Consider the following 21174-nt stretch of genomic DNA (forward strand, 5'->3'; position numbering starts at 1 on the left):
ATCTAATCTTTAAAATATCCCCTTACATATCATTTTGGTAAATTTGATAGAGGCCAAAATCATCATCATCATCGCCATAATAATAACAAATATAATTACAATAATAATCCTTAAATTTAGAGGTATATTTTGAAATATATTTAAATGAGACAAATCAAATTAAAAAGTAATTGCATAGTTATTGTGGATAGTTTCCATGAAGTTTCTCCTTTAGGTTGAGTACATTTTATTTGTAGCTTTTATTAATGGAAAGAAAAAAAAATTAATTATTTTCCTGACAACATCAAATTTAAGTTTGATTTCGATCAGTGATCATGAATAGTATATGTCCTAGGAAAAGTTACAAAGAAAGTAATCTCTCTATATTCTTTTTATCTATTTCACAGGTTCCCTGTTTTTATTCTCAAGCTTTTCCATTCTCCTTCATGATGTATAGAACTTACAGAAAGTATTTGCTAAAGTTCTTTGCATCCATAAGGAATTATTGGTTACTAAAAATAAGAATAATAGAAACCTAAGCACTTCTAATGATTACCTGATTAAATCCTTTACAAAAAAATATGAACTTTGTACATTTTCCAGATGAAGAAATTGAGGATTAAAGAGATTAGTATGAAGTCGTAAAGATGAGCTTGGATTCCAGCCTACCCTTATCTGACTGCTAATCTTGAACTTTAAAAAATGCAATGTTAATTTTTAAGGTCACACTGTAGTCAAAATATATTCTGTTAAAAAGTTTATATTTCGCCGATGAGATTGTGAACCTGTATTTGGAGACCAAACACTGTGGTCTTATAAAAGCATGGCCCATCCCTCCACGGGCACAGCTTCCATTCTACCTAAAAGAATCGATGGACTTCAATCACCACCCACCAGTGTCAGCATCCTCTACTTGAACCAAAAAGTAAATCACAAATTACAACAAAATCATAGACATCACTAAAGAATACTGAAAAGGCATTTTGGAGGGCAGAATAAAACTTTCTATAGTGCTGTAATAATCGCTTGGATCACTAGCCTTATTCTTAAAAAAATATAAATAAAACATTCCCTTCTCTAAAGAAATTCAAGGTTAACCCTTAGTATAATATTAGAATCCAAAGGACTCCATTTTAGTTCTTGAGTTTCTTTTTGAAGCCGTGTGATTTTTCAAAAATATATTTCATGATTCAATTCTTTCTTAGATGTTCTCCAAAAAACAAAGAGAACTCTTGCTTTTAAATCATCCTACCTTGAAATTATGATATGGAAACACTGGATTCTTTTATGAATCTAAGCTACATTATGAAATTATAGTCATGTTATAGTTCTTATACTATGAAAAATCTTGCTACTTCAGCATTCTATGAATTACTTCACCATTCACTCATCCTTAACTCATCAATTATCTCCAACTAAAAGAAATGACATAATAAGAAATGGAAGTATGATGAAATCATCTAGAGTGGTTGTGTCCAATATGGTAAAAACTAGTCACATGTGGCTATTTAAATGTAAATGCAAACCAATTAAAATTAAATAAAATTGAAATTTCAATTCCTTAGTTATACGATCCACATTTTGAGTGCTGAATAGCCATGTGTAGCTAGCTACTGGCTACCATTTTAGGACCGATATAGAATATTTCAATCATCACAGAAAGTTCTATTAGACAGTGCAGATATGGAAGTGCTATCTGCAAGAGTGATAGATGGATTATATATAAAATGTACCTTACAACACACACACACACACACACACACACACACACACACACACACACAGACTTAAAATTTCGGTTCTTATTTGTCCATATTGGCAGTTCAATGCCATGGCATTAAACGCATGCCCAGAACACTCATTCTGAAAAAATGTTCCAATCCGTGTCTCATATTTTTCATTTTCAATAACAGTTGACTTTTTCTGTAATTTTGTGAATGCCACATATAGAAAATGAATGTTCAGTTATTTTCTTCTTTTCTGTATTTTGTGCATAGTTCTTTGTTAGTGAAGATGCATTGTTCTTACTGGGAATTAAATAAAATCTGACTCATACAATCTAAAAATTAAATCAGGCACATAAAAAGTTATTGTTTCTAAGAGATCTGTAAATAAACAGGGAGATGAATGAGAATTTCCATCTCTAAAAAGAGAGGCTTTTTCCACTGCTCAGGTGCAAAGTATGCAATTACCTATTATGTGAAATTTACAGGCATCTGTGGTTCACAACGAAAAGTCTACTGTACATTTTCTTAAATTTCAAATGTAAAGCAATTCTCTTCCATAATAGTGGCAGTAACACTTATGATTAATATTTTATAAAGGAAAATGAATGTTGCTGTGATATATTTTTAGGCTGAGTCCTTCTACATTGTACATCACAGGGTTACAGAGTTAAAACATTTTGCCCTAGAAATGTAATTCCTCCTGCTATTTTTTTTTTTCTTTATGCTCCTTGACACTATATGCTCAATACTTGGTTTTTATTTCTCATCAAACTTGCCTTCCCACAATAACACAGGATTATTTCAGGTGCAGTTACAACTTTCCATTACTGTAGGGATATATATTTACTCTTATCACTCACCACAGAGAACAATGGCATCTTTTCTGCTCTGGGGTTCCAAATGCTAAATGTTTCTCTATTTGGGCTGGACTTTGCAATTATTTATAGAAACGTTGTAAAACAATGTGGAAATCTTAAATTTACCTCCCATAAATTCTATACTAACCACCTTTTTCCTTTTCCAATTCTTTCTATTTTCTTCCACTTGCATCAATGGAAATTTCCACAACGCGTATGTTGCAAATGAGCACCTGAGGGGAACCATGATCCACTGTCTCTGGAAACAACCACTGAGAGCTTTTGTCATTATTCTTTGGTGATCATGGAGACCATACCCAGTTTGCTCAGTTTGCTCTAATTTTGATGCAGGCTGTTGCTAAATGTCCTCTCTCTACTCTCCACTCCTCATTTCATCTCTGGGGAATGTTCTGCATCCCTAAAGATACATTCAGCATTATCATCAGTTAGTTTTAATTAACTTCACATACTTGAATGATGGTATGCTGGATGTTAGGAAAAATAATTTAAATAGATCTGGTCTCTGCCTTCTAGCCACTTACACATTAAACCATGATAGAATGAGTTGTTATTTTTAATTGGCCAGCAAGTATCACATTTTTTATGGAAAACTTTCTAAAAAATTAGGCAATTCAATTGCCTTCCTCCACAAAGTTTGCTTAATAATGCATACTGAAATATGGTGAGCAGCTAAAAATGCCCAGGATGGGTATGCAGAATAGTTCCATTTTGGGCTCCCAAGAAAGTGAAAATCTTTGGCAGCTGACAATTGGCATTGACAGCTAAGCTGAAATATTTTCAACAAACATAAGCAATTCTCTAGAATCTAAACAATAATCACATGAAGCCATTCTGTGGCTGTGGAGTGGGATACGACAATGGGACGTCTATTCCATGACCTGGTCTGAAGTAAGACGGGGAGACCAGGACACTCAGCAACCATGTAAATCAGCATCATTAACCACTGCATCTTTATAACAGCAAATCTAGTTCTGCTTTAATAGTATTGCTTTCTAGGTAAACGTTACCAATATACCCATTACTAGATGGACTCCAATTTTGACAGCATCCAATCCAGAACCCGATTTAGACTATTGAAAATGTAATGAGGTATTTTACAGGACCGGTACTTAGGCCCAAATATTATATCAAGTCTCCCCTAACACCTTCTTACCTACACTCATAAATTCATCTGGTATGCCATCAACTTTGTCACAGCACACTAAATAAACCTAATTGTTCTATACTAATGGTAGGCGTTTGATGCTCTTTTGGCTGGTGATCTTCAACATTCCTTAGGGCATAATTGTTATTATTTTCTTTTACTGTATGGTGACAATTACAGTCATCAAATATTACTTTTAAACAGTCTTACTTGGCTTTACACGTAAGTGAAAAAAACACTTAAATTATGATGCCGATGATCTGGAATCTCTCAACATACCAAGTTATGTAACTTTCCATATTTTGAAAGATATGTCAATGAAATAAGAAGAGATAGAAAAGGAAGGGCCTGTAGACTGAATGTTTTTGTCCCCCTCCCCCGAACCCATATGTTGAAATCTAATCCCCCATGTGATATTAGGAAGTAGGGCCTTTGGAAGGTCGTGACCGAGATTAGTGCCGTTACAAGAGAGAGCCCACAGAGCCCCTGAGCCCCTTCGGCCAAGTGTGAACACAGATTGAACACAGCCATCTGTGAACCAGGAAGCAGGTCCTCCCCAGACACTGAATGCATTTGCACCTTGATCTTGGACTTCGACTCCCACGACTGTGAGAAATAAATTTCTGTTGTTTATAAGCCACCCATCCCATGGTTTTGTTATAGGAGCCTAGACTGCCTAAGAAGGCAATTGATATTTATTGAAATTTTTACTGAATGCCATGAGCTTGACTTAAGTTGTCTAGTTTGCTCCTCACAGAAATGAATTCTCTAGCTTATATTCAAAGCTTAACCAGTTGCAATAATTGTCCAAGGTCTCACTGCAAATGAATGTTTAAATTTGGAGATAATCTCAGTTGGGGCTAAAACATATGCATGTTTCTGAATCTACTTCAATGAGAACAGGAGCAAAATTAATCAAACTAATGTAATACAATTGAAAGTAGTTAAAATTATAATAATTTCAAAAACTAATAAACAATTAAATCAGAAAAAGCAGTAATTGAAAATCATAGACATTTTCTCTATCAAAAATAATAAAAAATAAAAATAAAAAAAAATAATAAAAAATGTCTAGTTCCCCTGGCACTGCATCTTTTCTCATAGTACCCTGTCTACTTTTCCCATAGTCCACTACACTTTGCACTCACTGATATCTTTGCTGTTCCTAGAAACATAAAGACAATAAGGCATGCTATAACTCAGGGCCTTTATACTTGCTTTTCTCTCTCTCTCTCTGTGTATGTGTATATATAATATTGCACCTATATATTACACATACACACACACACACACACACACACACAGACACACACACACACTCATTTTCCTTGACTCCCCCATTCCCATTTCTTCAATTGCACTCCTTATCACTACCCTTGCTTAATATTTTTGCCCCATAGAACGTAATATATAACATGCTATATGCTGTATTTATTTATATTGCTTTTGTCATTCCTACCTACAATAGATGCTATAAAAGAACTTGAGTTTGTTGCTATTGGCAATGGTGGTGAATCCGACACTTGGAGACAATGTTGATTTATTTTGTTGTTATTTTTTTTGTCACTTATGTAACCCCAGTGCCCAAAACAATGCCTGTTCCATAGCAGGCACTCAATAAATTCTTGCTGAATAAATAAATGAAAACAAAATGTAATGAGGCTTTCTATAGGACCAGTACTTAGATTTAACATTTTAGGATCTAATGTAGTTTTACATCTCACACAAATTCTAAACTCAAGCTATAACTTTATCACAGATAACGAAAGCAAACAAATAATCTCTAATATTTTTTTTTAAAAATAAAGTAATCCAATTCAGAAATATAATCTCCTGCATTCTACTCTTTTGTACTTTGTCTTACTTATTTCAATTCATTCACTTTCATGTTGATAAATATTTACAGGTCGTGTATCCCAAGGACCTTGCTAACTACTCATAATTACAAGTCCACCATTTGCTAGTTGTGTGGAATTGGCCAAGTGACTCAACCTCTATAACCATTGGTGTATTCACCTGTACGTTGTAACTAAAGGAGTAACTAACAGTCATCGGGTTGTTACGCTGATGTCCTAACGTGAGATAGCATGGGATGAGACAGCAAAGTATTAGCACTGCCCTGGGTTACTGGAGTCATCCCATGAATATTGTTTTTATCACTTATAAACAATGATGACGTTGATTAAGAAAACATAATAGATTTGCCCTTGCATTCATACAGACTTAGTATATCTCATTGAGAAAGTAAAAAAAAAATAATAATAATTTAATTTTCATAGCAAAGCTAGGAAGCCAGATTGCATGTAAGGAAGTTCCTTTCACGCAATAAAGCTCATTAATGCCCCTCTCAGAATCCCAACTCTCTCTGATTCTGCCAAAATTACCATTTGTCCTCCTCCACCTGCTCACTCACGCATACATCCAGCCACCATTCGGAAGGTGATTAGGAGTTTTAACTTTTTGACGTGCCCTATATTTTTCTTCCTTGTCTTTAATGATACACAGGCAAGCACTACTTTCCTTCGAAAATGGTTAACACTATTGAGGGTCGTTTTCCTTCATTCTGCTGTCGATTTTGCAGCACGTTTGCTGTAACTTCAGGTAGTTTGGAAATAACTTTAAATGAAGAGTTTAAATGAAGAGATCTGCTGCGGAGACAAAGTGGGAGGGAGGCGCGTTTACTTACAGTGTATTTCTAGCACCTGCATGGCCACCTGAGGGGTGGCATTGAGGGACTCGTGGTCTACTCTGCAGATGACCGCCACGCCGTCATCGCTCCGGTCCACTCGGAAATCCAGGGTGCTGCTGACCGTGAACGTCTTGCGGTTTGCATCCTCTTCTTTTAAATATTTTACGTCTGAAATTACAATGTGAATTGAAAAATTCTGTGATACTCTCTTCCACAATATGATTTCACTTACTGGATACTCTTATTGGAAGCATCTTCTCCCTATCTTTATCAAAGGTTTAAGAGCGAAATCTGTTAGTTTAACCTATAACCCATTTGAATTTGAGAAAATGAAAAAAATGCAACTATTTAAAAAATAAATTTGAAAGGTTAAATACAGAAATAACAGGGCAGGGTACAACAGTTTTATTCATTTAGTGCAATATATATATTTTGTACTCCACTTGAAAAATCAGGCCATTTTACAATATTAATCTTCCATCTTTAGATTTCAGTTTTATTGAAGATTAATCTTAATTCTCTGAGCCACACGCACAATTGGGAAGAGCAAATTCACAACTATCTGGTTATGCCTAAAAGAAAGCACAATGTATTTGAGCTAAAATTTTAACACGAAAAATGTGAGGTAAACCTAATTGCTCAAGAATACCTAAGATGAGAAAGTTATCATCTTCGGTAAAGAAAACAAGGAAGACTGTCAACTGAATACTTTGAATATTTATAAATATGAATATGAATACGGATATAAATATACATATAAATATAAATATGAATATAAATATAAATATAAATATATTTGCAGTGAAATTTATATTGAGATAAATGCTCTTCACTTGGTTGAAGAGCTAAGTTCATTTGAACATTCATTTGAACACGAATGAAAATACTTTCCTCCAGATGTGAATTCACTTATCAATATTTAAACTTACTGTACATAATTTAGATTCTTCATTAAATGGTGTACTTGGGGATTATTTATTCTCTGTGAAAAAGAGGTTTAATAACATTTTCATTTAATTAGAAATTTCTCAAGTCTAAAGTAGCTGATAAGAAGAAGGTAATTTTAATGAATTAGAAATTAAAAAGAATCATAGACTAACATTAAGATATCATAACAAGATCTTAAATATAGTTGAGGGGAAAAGCTGTTTTATTTTCTTATGTTTACATTTCAAGTGAACAATAATATTTTCAGAAAGAGACTTGTTTTGCATAAAGTGCATAAAATATTTCATTTTAAAATGAATTAAATAATTTATTTTTAAAACATTTAAATGACAACAATTAAGTTCACCTCCATTTTTGTGCTCTGTGCAAAGATCTGACTTTGAAAATAATATTGAATTTGATGTATTTCATGGGTAAATATGTTTGCATGGCTCATTGAGTTTTACCTATTTCCAGAAGTATGACTTTATCCTATTGATTGTTTTTATAAACAAAAATAAAATAAATATTAGTAGAGAATAAAACTATATAAAAGTTCTATGTCTTGTTCTTGTAAATATATGTTCATGATAATGTTTACAAAATGAAAAAAAAATTACCTAATTAAGAGTTTTACCACACACCCAAAAATAGTTTTATGTAATTTAGGTAGTTTTTCAGAATAAGAAAAATCTCTAACATTTGGGAAGGTGGGAAGGGTATAAAAATCTTAATTCTGTCTTTTAACTATAAATCAATCATATTGGATGCAGGGTTTTCCATAATAAACATATGTCTTATGAAATATTTCATTTTTGCTAGCCACAGTCATTTCTGAGATTTGTGCACCTGAAAATTAGTTTCAACTTCAGTTAAAAATATTTTTAAGTAAAAAGATGAAATGATCTTTAAGTCAAAATAGGTCAGGATAGTACAGATGCATTTAGAGTTCTTTGCTACATAATATATATATATATATATATATATACACACACACACATATATATATAACATTTATATATATAAAATATTTAAATATAAACATATATATATATTACATATCTTTATCTTTTCACTGTTTCATAGATTTATACACAATGTTTCCTAATTTTTACATTGTATATTCTTTCCTATAAATCTATGTCCAATGTTTTCTTGTTCATAGCTCTAAATGGTGACAGTGTAAGAAAAACTTAGGTCTTTTGACAAACTACTTTTATGATTGTTTAAAATATATGAAAAAATATTCAAAAATATATTTGCTAATTGTTTACTTTCAATAACAGCTGCATATTAAGAACCCACACATCTGTTTCCTTTAGCTGTTTCTGTTTCCCTTACTAAAGTATTACTTAATGTAATATTAATTGGACACATAAATCTGAGAACAATTGTATATACCATAAAATTTTAATGAGCATCATACAAATAAAATAAACAAAAGTATAATTTGTTGCTTTTAATAATAGCTTATGTGACAGCTTATGTGGTTACTAGTAGGCATATAATGAACAGGGAAAAGCATTAAGAAGAGACAATCGTAATATCTTTCTCCATATTTGATGTTGACCACTTCCACTCCGAAAAGATAAGAAATAGTACTTACAATGTTTCTCTAGTTCCACATTCTAGCTTTATAAAAAAACTGATATTTTACAGAGTTATAGGATCAGTAGAAAGTTTATTTATATTGCATAGTTAATTTACTGATTCTGTATATTCTTGTTTCATGTTGTCTTGTTTTAGAGGATTTCCCTTTTTTCTCCTTTGTCATGTTACTATACATTGTGACCTAGAGCAGAATTTTTAAAACTGAAATGTGCATACCAATCACCTTGGACCTTATTGAAATGTAGATTCTGATTTAAATATGTTGTGGGGTGGAGACTTAAAATCTGCTGCTGGCTCATGGACCATAGTTTGAGGAGCAGTGGTATAGCAGCGGATACATCAACACCAGAGATATAACCCAAGGAATACTGGAATATTGGGACTTACTCTACACACTTACCTTCCTCCATTCTTTTATCCCTTCCTCCCTTCCTTCTTTCCTTTCCTTCCTTTCCTCCCTCCCTCCCTCCCTCCCTCCCTCCCTCCCTCCCTCCCTCCCTCCCTTCCTTTCCTCTCCCCCTCCATCTCTCTCCTCTTAACCTAAACTTCCATTCTACCTTTACTATTTTAAAATATATTTCCTATTTTTTTTATATTTTTCAAAATATATTATATAATGCATTGGTGCAATGGTTAGCAAAAGTTGAGGGCAAATAATAAACAAAGGAATTTGTAGGATTACTTTTCTTCATAATTTTTGTAGCTACTTCTCTTTCTCCAAAGGACATTCAGGACATTTAAGTACTTGTTCTTAAATAATCAAAACAATGTTTGCTTTTGATAGGTGGTTGTTGGGAATTGTCTCATTATATTACTGTACTTACATTGTATTCATTAGATGTTTCTATAATAAAGTTAAAAAAAAAAAAAAAAAAAAAAACAACTCTGCCTGGGAAAATTCCTTAAGTGTACTTCTCAACACAAATTATTTTCCTAAACATTTCTTGGTGAAGTCTCAAAAATATATACCAGTTTTTTATACTATGTATCTTTATGAGGCTTGGATTGTAGAATACAATCTGCTCATATTTGGGATTTTAGATTGTTTATGTCAAAGAGCTATGGTGGGGAAAAATGGCAGATATAAGACTGCTGGAGCCCCATGAATCAGTAAGTTTAAAAGTTCTGAGTCAGCTTAGCTAAGCAGCAAAGCAAAGGGTCATCTGGACTTTTCTGCATCCAAATCTTCCATAAAATATCATATATTAGAAGATACCTCCACATCCTTCTTCCCAGATTTATAATACTAGCTCACCTGTCGCTCTAGATCTGTCCACTTTTCGGCTGGATTTTTAGAAAGAAAATCCTTTAAAGTGAAGTTCCTTGGGAAGTTGCCTTGTCACCACAATAGTTCTAATCACCCTGAGTCCTGCAATATTAACTATTCTGATACCTTTGCTCTCTTCACTTTTGTGATGTTGATCTCATTTAAACAGACCTGAAAAGACATAGTCTCATTTTCATAAAGGGAAATCCTGTCCTGTAGTAATCCTCTGGATCAGGCTTGTACCTGAAGTGGCCCAGTTTCCTTCTAATCCATTATAAGGCCAATAGGCCACACTGGGGACAAGACAGGACTTAAATACAGCTTCTGCCTAGTTCCCGTTACTGAAACTGCCATGTGTCCTCATCATTTGGAGATATCTCTTAGAAATTTTGTAGGATATTATGTGACTTCTCCTGACCTATTTGGGCCTTCAGTTTTCTGTCTATCCACTTCCATCACTGCAAGTTCTCAGTGTGTACCCCAGACATTGATGCTTATATAGAACTTGAATTTTACTATTATTTTCAGAGTTAGGGTTTTTAAATGTGTTTTTTTTTTTTTTTTAATCAGATGATAACTTTAGTAGAAGAATTCAAGGAATTTATTCTGAATCTATACTGCCGCTATTAATGGTATTTCAGTGATTTGACACCATTGTTAGTAAGCTGGCTGTATGTCCTCTTGCCATAGAGAGAAGAGAAACTGTGAGCATTATATGAAATAACTTAGTTTTATTGTCAAAATTTTGGAGTGACCATATTTGACAACTGGATATGTTGTGCAATTACTGCTTCAAAGAAGTTCTATAGATTAACTTTTCTAAAACACAGTTGCATTATTTTTAGATGACCAATTCTCCCATATATATATATTTTTAATTGACATAAAGTAACTATGTCTGGTTAACTCACTTATAAACTTAGATGCATATTTTAAAACCAGTTTGTCTTAGAGGGAATGTCTAACTTTGTTCCTTAAGTTAAAGTGTTGAAAGTTATTTTACAAAGCATTTTTTCTCAATAGTTAAGGTAAGACCTTTATTTTATATCTGTTTTAAGCTTTCTCCAGACCCAAAATTTTGAACCAAGTCTTACATTGTAGAACTTTATAGTCTGGTAACCACTATCACTTTTTCACTGGGGAAGGCTGAAAAACAAACTCTTGAGGCAAATGTCATCACTGCCTATGAGTACGCCTTCATACAACTCCAATCTGCACAAGGTAGATTCTTTTTTTTAAATCCTCCTAATACTCATCTTTTACATAGGTGGCCAGTCACAATCCTGGTTTTTCTAGCTATGTCTCCACCATTAACTGGCAATACAGAGTATCTGCTTCATATGGCAAGGAATTTTACTGAAACTCAGCTCCTGTTAGTAGATTTCAAAAGCTCAGATGAGCAAAATCACATTTATGGATGATTGATGAATGGGAGGTGCTTCATTTATTTAAATATTTTTAAATCTCTCTCAGTTTATTCAAACAAGCAGAATGTTACAATTTTTATCAAGTTTTTCTTAAGTGTTATCCCACAGGTCTGCATTCAAAGGTACTATAAGAACCTGTTGTATGACTATTGCTGTATATAACCTGAGGCCAACAGAGGTCAGTGCATACACATTTGTCAAAAACACATGGATTCCGAGAGGAACGATCTCTTCTGACTCTCAGTACCAGGAAACGTTAGACCTCTTATACAACTGGTTTGTGGACATGATGAGTAACTGTAGCTAAAAAAGTACTAATAAACATTTGTGATTCATCACTGGCAAATGTGAGAACCTGCTTGCTAATTTAACTTTAGGTGTCATCTCGTTTTTCTACACTAATCTAGCTGCTGCTCCATATTCAATAATATTACCTTTATACTAATCCGTGATTTTTGTATTTATACAAATCCTTCTAGAACAACAGGAAGTATAAGAATCACTTGCCCTCATAAAACACTGAACCCAGTTCAATTTCTGTTTGATGGCTCAGGAACAATATTTAAATATCTATTAAGATTTAATATGTTAGAACACTAAGAGCAATATTACTCAGTCCAGGGGAACAATCAGTAAGGAGTCATTTTGCTTAAAAATTATGAAGGTAAAATCTTAGATCACTTTCACCCAAGTGATTGATTAAGCCTATGTTTAATTCTCTATTTAGTTTTCTGAGACTTAGAAGAATACTAACTTGGTTGCCCAGGCCAGGAGAACATCCAGTAAAAAAGAGAGTCACCACCTTTCAAAATTAAGGTAAAGTTTGAGACCACCTTAATTCAAATGATTCATTCATTCTGTATATAAAAACCTTGAGCAATTACCATGTGTTTGATACCATGCTAGAGTCTGTATTAAAAGTTAAATGAGAAAAGGAATCCCAGTCCAGTGGGCAGAGGGTAGGGGGCAGATATGTCCACATATTATTTAAATATATATTTTAAACTATTGGTATATTCAAAATATCAAAGAGAATAACAATTTAAGTATCAGGTCTCCTCTGTGATTCTCACCCTATCAGATATTTCTTTTGAAAGGAGCACGGGAGATAGACTATTTAGGAGAAAAATGGTTACTCAGGAAATTAGTTAATAATTGTTGTGATAGTCTAAGAGAGATTAGTTTGTCCTCAAGAAAATCTTCTTTATTATCTCTTTTTTTGAATAATCAGTAGCAATATGAATATTACTTATGATTTCCACATCACTAATGTAATGAGCTAAAGAGCAGCATTTGTCAGTTTCAATAAGGTCTTCCTTTTTTCTGTCTTACACAGCTCAGGAATGAGCTGTGAAGGTTTAACCTGTGTAATTTGCAGAATTTACCTTGACTACTTTGAGCTTAGTTCACACTCTACCAATTATTCATAAGTACAAAACCCCAAAAAGAAGTAGGGAGGGGAGCAAAGAGGAGTCTTTTGCAAATCTAATTCCAGATTACAAGAGTTTATTAGGAACTCCTTCATATTTTATATCTAACACATTTACAGTCATAAAATTTAAACATTATATCTAAGTGTGAAAATCAGTTTGTAATCCTCTATAGTGTCTGTACTTGATGAATTTGAATTCATAGTGTTCGCCTCTTAATAATAAATCCTGTTTCTATGTAGTTTCTTTTGCAGATATTTCTTGCTCATAAATATCCATGTTCTATCACATGTGAATCCAGCCAGGTGTGGGTAAACATGAAGAAGTTTACATGTGAAGCTAGTTTATCAGTGAAGTCTTTATATTCAGGGAATAACCTTTATGGTTGTAACTAGTATTTCCCATGCCTCTTTCACTTGGCAATGGTCAAGAAAACATTACAATAACCTATTTTCATTTCAGAGTAGGTTGAGTGAGCTACCGTGCCATTAAACGAAAGTCAGGGCATGAGAAGTCAACTTTCACTTATAACATTTTCTAAAAAAATTCTATTCTGTGCACTACTCTTCTTTAGGCTGAACCAAAAAGATGACACCATCTGATGACAAATATAAAAAGATATTGCCTGACTCTAGGCATGATGCCTTAGGGTAGTCACTATATTTCTGGAGATTATAATGTCCTTTCTTTTCTTAATATTGAAAGGTTTATTATATTTTATATTGAAGGAGGAGTTTTATTGCAGGCCCCCAAAATGATAAAAGATGGCTTAAAGATTTTTTTTAAAGCACATCCATTAGAGTAAACTATCTAAAACAAAATAAAAAAAAAAAAATATCTATCTGTTTTAACAAACTCTATAAGCAGCAGAAAATGTGACTCCTTTGAAACATCTGTGATGATGCAGTTCTAGTCATCAAACAATTTATTTTATGTAGCATTCAGCATATGTAAAAAAATCAACCTGCCCTTCATTTACCTATTGTGAAAATGAATCATTTGCATCAGTAAAACATCTGTGTTAAGAAATTGGCTTTCTGAATGTTATAATGTTTCTCTGTACTACCATGGTTTTTTGTTGTTGTTGTTGTTGTTTTGGGGGGTTTTTTGATAATTTTTCAACAGGTTTTCTTGTTTTCTGAGCAACACAACATTTTTAAATTCCAATTTCCTACTTGGACATTTACATCGTTCAATGAATTCATACATTCATAAAATAGATAATTTGGAATTTTAACTTTGTTTCTGTCATGATATTTTTGCTATTTTTTCCTCGTTTATTATTCCTCCTCTCCCTTATCGCTCTCTTTTTTTTTTTCTTTTCTTTTTTCCTCTCCAGGTAGTCTTCATTTTTATATGTTTGTCTAATTTTCATACCCAGATCTAGGTCAGAGTCTGGAACATTACAGATGCTTAATAAGTATGTTTGAATTACTTAACATAATGGCAGGCTTCTGGTCAAGATAGCAAAGTAGGTAAACACTGTGCTTGCCTCCTGTCATGACTACATCAAAATTACAACTAAACTAAAAAACAACCATCATTGAGTACTGCCTGAAATCTAGCTGAAGAGAAGTCTGACAATCAAGGATATACAGAAAAAGCCACCTTGATACTGGTAGGAGGGGTGGAAATGCAGAACTGTGTGGTCTCACACCGACATGTGATGGTGAGTGATATCTCAGCTACACAGGTACCTCCGAAGGAGTGAGGGTTCCCAGCCCCACACCAGGCCCTGGAACCCTGGGCTGGGGAGCCTGGTGTGGGGCTGGGACCCCTGGTGTGAAAACTGGAGAATATTGTGGCTGAGTGAGGTGGAGGGCGACTGGAGTCTCAGGTGTTCCTCTTAAAGGGCCCACGCACAAACTTACTCACTGACGGACTCCCTTGTTCTGAGATCCAGCACTGGGGCAGCAGTTCTAAAAGCACCAGTGACATACAAGGAGGAACTGAATTGTCTGGTTTCAGAATGAGAGCTAGAGAGGCAGTTTTCTCACAGACAGGAGTGTAAGCAGAAGCCCTTGCTCTTTAGTTGAGCCCCTACCCCTTTCAACATGCAGACGTAGGCAAATACTATTTCTGCAAATGGCCTGACATGGCTTTTGCTATGGACTTTCTTAAAATCTATTAAAGGTTCACAACCTCCCAAAGAGAAGCATCTGGACTCAGCGTACCCTGTACCTCTTGCTACACATCCCCAAGCCTGGCACTGGTGGCAGCCGGCCTCAGTTCCCAACTAAGTATTTCCAGGTACCTCCAAGGCCAGCACAAGTGGCAATCATATGCAGATCACTTTGTAACTCATACCAAGTGGCCCTGGGCTGGTCACAGTCAGTGGCTGACCTTGGCCTGCACCAAAGCATCCCCCAAGAGAGTCCAGGACAAACACTCCCAGTGGCCAGCTTTAGGCCACACCAGAGGACCACCCAACCACCTCCACAAATTACACATCCAAAGGGCACCAGAGCCCTGCTAAAGCAAATTCTGCAATGTTAGGGTCAGGCCTTGCACGATAGCTTCTCCACTATAGTCAAAGGCAATACTCACGATCAATCGGCTTGAAGGCCCATCCCTCCCACTGACATCCAAAGAGAAACCAAGGCTCAATGACAAGAGAAGGACACATACAACCCAGACAAAGGACACACCTGGGTGAGGTGACCAGGGAGATTCCACCACAGGGACCCATGGTACACCTACATAAGTCCACTCTACTAAGACCAGAAAACATAGCAGTCCTGCCTAATATATAAAAACAAACACAGGGAAGCAGCCAAAATGGAAAGACACAGAAACATTTCCCAAATGAAAGAAGAGAATAAAGCTCCAGAAATAGAACTAAACAACATAAAGACAAGCAATGTATCCAATAGAGTTCAAAACAATGGTTATAAGGATGCTCAGTGACAACTTCAACAAAGAGACAGAACATGTACATATTGAGATAGACGACATAAAAAAGAACCACTCAGAAATAATGAATATAATAACTGAAATGAAGAATACATTAGAGGGAATCAACAGTAGTTTAAATGAAGCAGATAATTGAATCAGTGATTTAGAAGATAAGGTAGTAGAAAACACCCAATCTGAACAGCAAAAAGAAAAGGGAATCCAAAAAGATGAGGAGAGTTTAAGGGGCCTCTGGACAACATCAAGCTTACCAACATTCACATCCCAGGAGTATCAGAAGGAGAAGAGAGAGATCAAGGAATTAAAAACCTATTTGAAGAAATAATGACAGCAAGCTTTCCTAACTTGGTGAAGGAAATAGACATACAAATTCAGGAAGTGCAGAGAGTCCCAAACAAGATGAACCCAGGCCCACACCAAGACACATCATAATTAAAAAGCCAAAGGTTAAAGACAAAGAGAGAATCTTAAAAGCAGCAGAGAAGAGCAGTTAGTTACCTACAAGGAAGATCCCATAAGATTTGTCAGCTGATTTTGCAACAAAAACTTTGTAGACCAGAAGGGACTGGCACAAAATATTCCATGCGGTGAAAAGCAAGTTGAAGGACAGATAAAGAGATTCCCAGACAAGGAAAAGCTAAAGGATTTCATCACCACCAAACCAGTATTATAAGTGTTATAAGAAATGTTAAAGGACTTCTTTAAGAAGAAGACCGAAAAAAAAACACACACACTCAAAAAAACACACAAAGATATGAATAATAAAATGGCAAAAACTACTTATCTATCAACAATTACTTTAAAAGTAAATGGATTAAGTGCTTCAATGGAAAGCATAGGGTAGCTGAATGGATAAAAAGTAAGCTCTTTACATATGCTGCCTGTAAGAGAGTCGCTTCAGATCGAAAGACACACGCAGACTGAAAGTAAAAGGGGTAGGAAAAGATATTTCATGAAAATGGAAACAAAAACAAACAGCTGGGGTACCAATACTTATACCAGACAAAATAGACTTTAAAACAAAGCCTATACCAAGAGACAAAGAAGGACCCAATATTCCAACTTCTGGGTTATTTATCTGAAGAAACCCAAAACACAACTTCAGAGGAACTGTGTATCCATATGTTCATTGCAGCATTATTTACAATAGCCAAGATATGGAGGCAACCTGGATATTCACTGATGGATGAATGGATAAAGAAGAGGTGGTATATATATACAATGGGATATTACTTAACCATAAAAATGAATGAAATCTTGCCATCTGCAACAACATGGACGGACCCAGAGGGTATGGTGCAAATTGAGTAAGTCAGACAGGAAGACAAATACCACATGATTTCACTTATATGTGGAATTTAGAGAACAAAATAAATGAACACACAAAATAGAAACAATCTCATAGATACAGAAAACATTTTGACGGTTGACGGAAGGAATTTTGAGACATGGTGAAAAAGGTGAAGGTATTAAGAAGTACAAACTGGTAGTTAAAAAATAGTCATGGTAATGTAAAGTAGAGTATAAAGAATATTCTCAATGATATTGTAATAACTATATATGGCATCAGATGGGTACTAGATTTGCTGGAGTGATCACTTTGTAAGTTATACTAATGTCCAATCACTGTGTTGTACACCTGAACCTAACATAATATTGTATGTCAACTGTAATTGAAAAATAAGTATTAAAAAATAATGGCTATTTTCAGTCAGGTAAAACATTCCTTGCCTTCTTGTAAATAGACTCATTCCATGTCAATGTGTGCAATTTGGGAGCAATTGTGTGATTTATCATATTTTCTTTGTAGTGTATCTCTTTTTAAATTCTTTATCATCACTTTCCTGAGAAATTAAAGATGTCATTAATCAAACCTCTGAAAAAGTGAGGAGTTTCTGTTTTGTAACAATGCAAAAGCTATAGATAAATTATCAAAGATTGACAATTAAACACACTAAATGTAAATAAATTTTATCTGATGCAGTTCTATTGTTATGTTTTTTGACTTTTCTCAACTATTATGGGTTGTCAGTATTTTCTTTTACTCACATCTGCGTTTACCCTGTTTTTGTCCTTTATTAACCCCTTCACTATTTTCTATAGACATATTAATCCTTAGTGCAGCCCAACTAGAACAGAGTTTCATGTGCCAGAAATTCCTAAAGATGAAAGTTTAGATATATTTAACTGTAGATAAAAGAAAGCAAGGAAGAAAGAAAGATGGAAGAAATAAATTGACAATAGCATTAAGAAGAAAAGCTAAATTAAATAAATAAGTACATTAGAACTATATCAAACTATTAAACCTTTGTTTTCATTTATACATGTTCTTTTCATATTAAGTTTATTAAAAAAAGAGAAATCACATAATTAAACAGTATCTATAATTACAAGGAAAGGGAAATTAAAAACAGTTTCATGTCCTGTACAGGCAAAATAAAACCAAATTTTTAATATAAAATGGTTAAGAAGAGAAATACAGATTTCTTCTATGAAAAAAAAAAATATTAGGGAATGAGAGATAAAATAATTTATAAAAATAAATAATGAAAGATACTTAAAAGATGATATATTAAAATAATTTATAAGACAATCTCGTGAAAATGCAAGACTATAAAACAGAAATCAGTGGGCAACTTCTGGAACATCAGCATAAGGAGCTCTGTAGACACTCTGTCCAGTCAAAAAAAAAGAACTGGTGAAAATTATTTAAACACACACACAAATTTAAGGTCTCTGAAAACTGTGGTAAGAGCATGAAACAAATGAAGAAATAATTATTCAAGAAAGTCTACTTAATCTTAGTAAGAATAGGTGGAGTCTGTGGTAATAGAGCCATGACTTGCTCCCTATTTCCACCCCACCCCCCAGCTTAGCATGAAGGAAGCTTGATTAAGTGAATTTAGCCCAAACGATGGGGCTTTTCCTCCCAGTTAGCTCCCAATCAGGGGATACAGTATTTTCCCAGGAGAGGAAGGCAGCCAGCATTTCTCATTCCCTTCACTTCTATTCTTGGTTACAGAGGCTAAATTGTAAGTGAGTGTGACTGAGAGAACAGGGTCTCTTCCTTCATCCAGTCCCCACTTATAGGCCAAGAATAGAGGGACCCTGAGAGTTCTTACCTCAGTTCACTCATAGAGTGGATGTTTCATGCCAGAGAGGCAAGTCAAGAAGATCAGAGTCTACCACCCAGCATCCTGTTTTTAAAATAGGAGTGAGTGTCCTTCAAAAGAAGCAGCCATGCTCCCAGCTCAGGAGGAGTGTTATAGAGATTTTGCCGAGGGGAATAGTCAGACCATACACAATAAGAGCATTCTGTAGTGCTCTCTAAGGTGACTGACTTTGGAACACAATATGGGGAAGCTCAAGCTGAGGGCCTTCTTGAAAACAATGAAGGTTTTGGTGGTACGCAAGTAAAAGGAGACTGGTAGCTCACGAGACCAATAAGCTAAACCATAGACCAGCTAGTTTATGAGAGAAAAGCAGAAAAAGAACCAGCAAGATAGAGCCTTACTGAAATCAAAGAAAACCTCAAAGACTGGCCTCAAAAAACACCCAGCAAAGGGTTCTCAATCTAGTTGGATCAGCTGTGGAGAAATTTATGCACAGGGTATTGTTGAAAACAATACAGCAATCAGCTAACAAATAGTGGAGAGGCATAGCTATGTATATTATTGACAGAGGCAGAAAGCTTAACAGTCACATCAGAGAAAGAGACAAAGAGCCCTAAGAAAGCTACTGTCATCCCAGACTGACTATCCACCCACCAAAGGCTATGCCCTTTGAGCAACATCGCATGCTTTGCACTACAGTGGAAATAGTCCACCTAAGTCACTAAACAAACAAACAAGCAAACAAGAACAAGCTGCAGGGTACAATCAATATCCAGACTTGCTCAAAATATTATCCAAATGTTCTGCTTTCAACAAAAATTATAAGACATGCAAAGAAACAGGACCGTGTGACTCCTCGAAGGGAAAAAATAAGTAAACATCAGACATTGCTGGTAAGAAGGCTCAAATGATGAATTTAACAAAGACGTGAAAGGATTCACTGTAAGTATGTTCAAAGAACTAAAGGAAATCATACTTAAAGAAGTGAAACAAAATAATATGAACTTCAATAAAGAAAACACAATTTAAATCAGAACCAAATGAAAGTTCTGGAGTTGAAAAATGCAATATTTGGAAAGAAAAATTTAGTAGAGAATTCAACAGTAGTCATGAGTCAAAATAAATATAGATCAGTACAGATTGTGTAATCTGAAGAAAAGAGAGAAAACATAATAATACAAAAATTAATAAAGCCTGAGAGTAATTTGGGATGCCATTAAGCACAACACTTGTGTAGTAAGAACACCCGAAGGAAAGAAGAAAAAGGAATAGGAACAAAATAAAAAAAATAAAAAATAATAAAAAATGAAGAAATACTAATTTAAATTTCCTTAATTCGATGAAAAATTTAATCTACATATCCAACAAGCTCAATGGAATCTAAGTAGGTTAAGTACAAAAATATCTGCATTCAGACACATCATAACAAAAATGTCAAAACAAAACAAAAAAATCAATCTTGAAAGGAGGAAAAACAACTTTTCACAGACAAAGGAACTCCAAAAATATTAACAAGTGACTTGTATCAAAACAATGGAGACGAGAAAACAAAATGTGAAATGGTAGATGGAAATTAGCCTATATCAATAATATCATTATGTGTCAATCCATTAGAAAGATGTAACAATTACAAATATATGTACATATGAAAAAGAGCACCCAAAGTACATAAAGCAGAAAACAGAAGACCCAGCAATACCTTTCCTAGGTACATACCCAAGAGAAATAAAAAACAAAACAACAAACAAACAAACAAAAAACATACTTCTACACAAAAACTGGCACCTAAATTTTCATAGCAGAGTTATTCATAAGAGCCAAGAAGTGTAAAAACCAATATGTCCATCAACTGTTGAATGGCTAAATAATACATGCTGTATGCATACAAGGGAATACTATTCAATAAAATATAATGAAGTACTAATGTATGTTATAACATAGATAAACCTTGAACACATTATTCTCAGAAGGTAGTCACAAGAGATCACATATGGTATGATTTCATTTATAGGAAATGTTCACAATGGGCAAATTTAGAGACATAGAAAGTAGATTAGTAGTTTCCTAGA

General features: G+C 34.3%; 1 protein-coding gene across 3 annotated transcripts in view; it reads right to left on the minus strand.

Moving 5' to 3' along the window:
- The window catches only part of CADM2 (cell adhesion molecule 2), a 1065284-nt gene that overhangs the window by 132585 nt on the left and 911525 nt on the right, over window positions 1-21174 (minus strand). For all 3 annotated transcript variants that reach the window (XM_074333327.1, XM_074333317.1, XM_019745437.2), the window contains one exon: window positions 6415-6585. In XM_074333327.1, the coding sequence (XP_074189428.1) occupies window positions 6415-6585 (171 nt within the window). The remainder of the gene's footprint in view (window positions 1-6414; window positions 6586-21174) is intronic.

The sequence above is a fragment of the Rhinolophus sinicus genome, linkage group LG01 (genome assembly GCF_036562045.2).
Source record: "Rhinolophus sinicus isolate RSC01 linkage group LG01, ASM3656204v1, whole genome shotgun sequence".
Classification (NCBI taxonomy): Eukaryota; Metazoa; Chordata; class Mammalia; order Chiroptera; family Rhinolophidae; genus Rhinolophus; species Rhinolophus sinicus.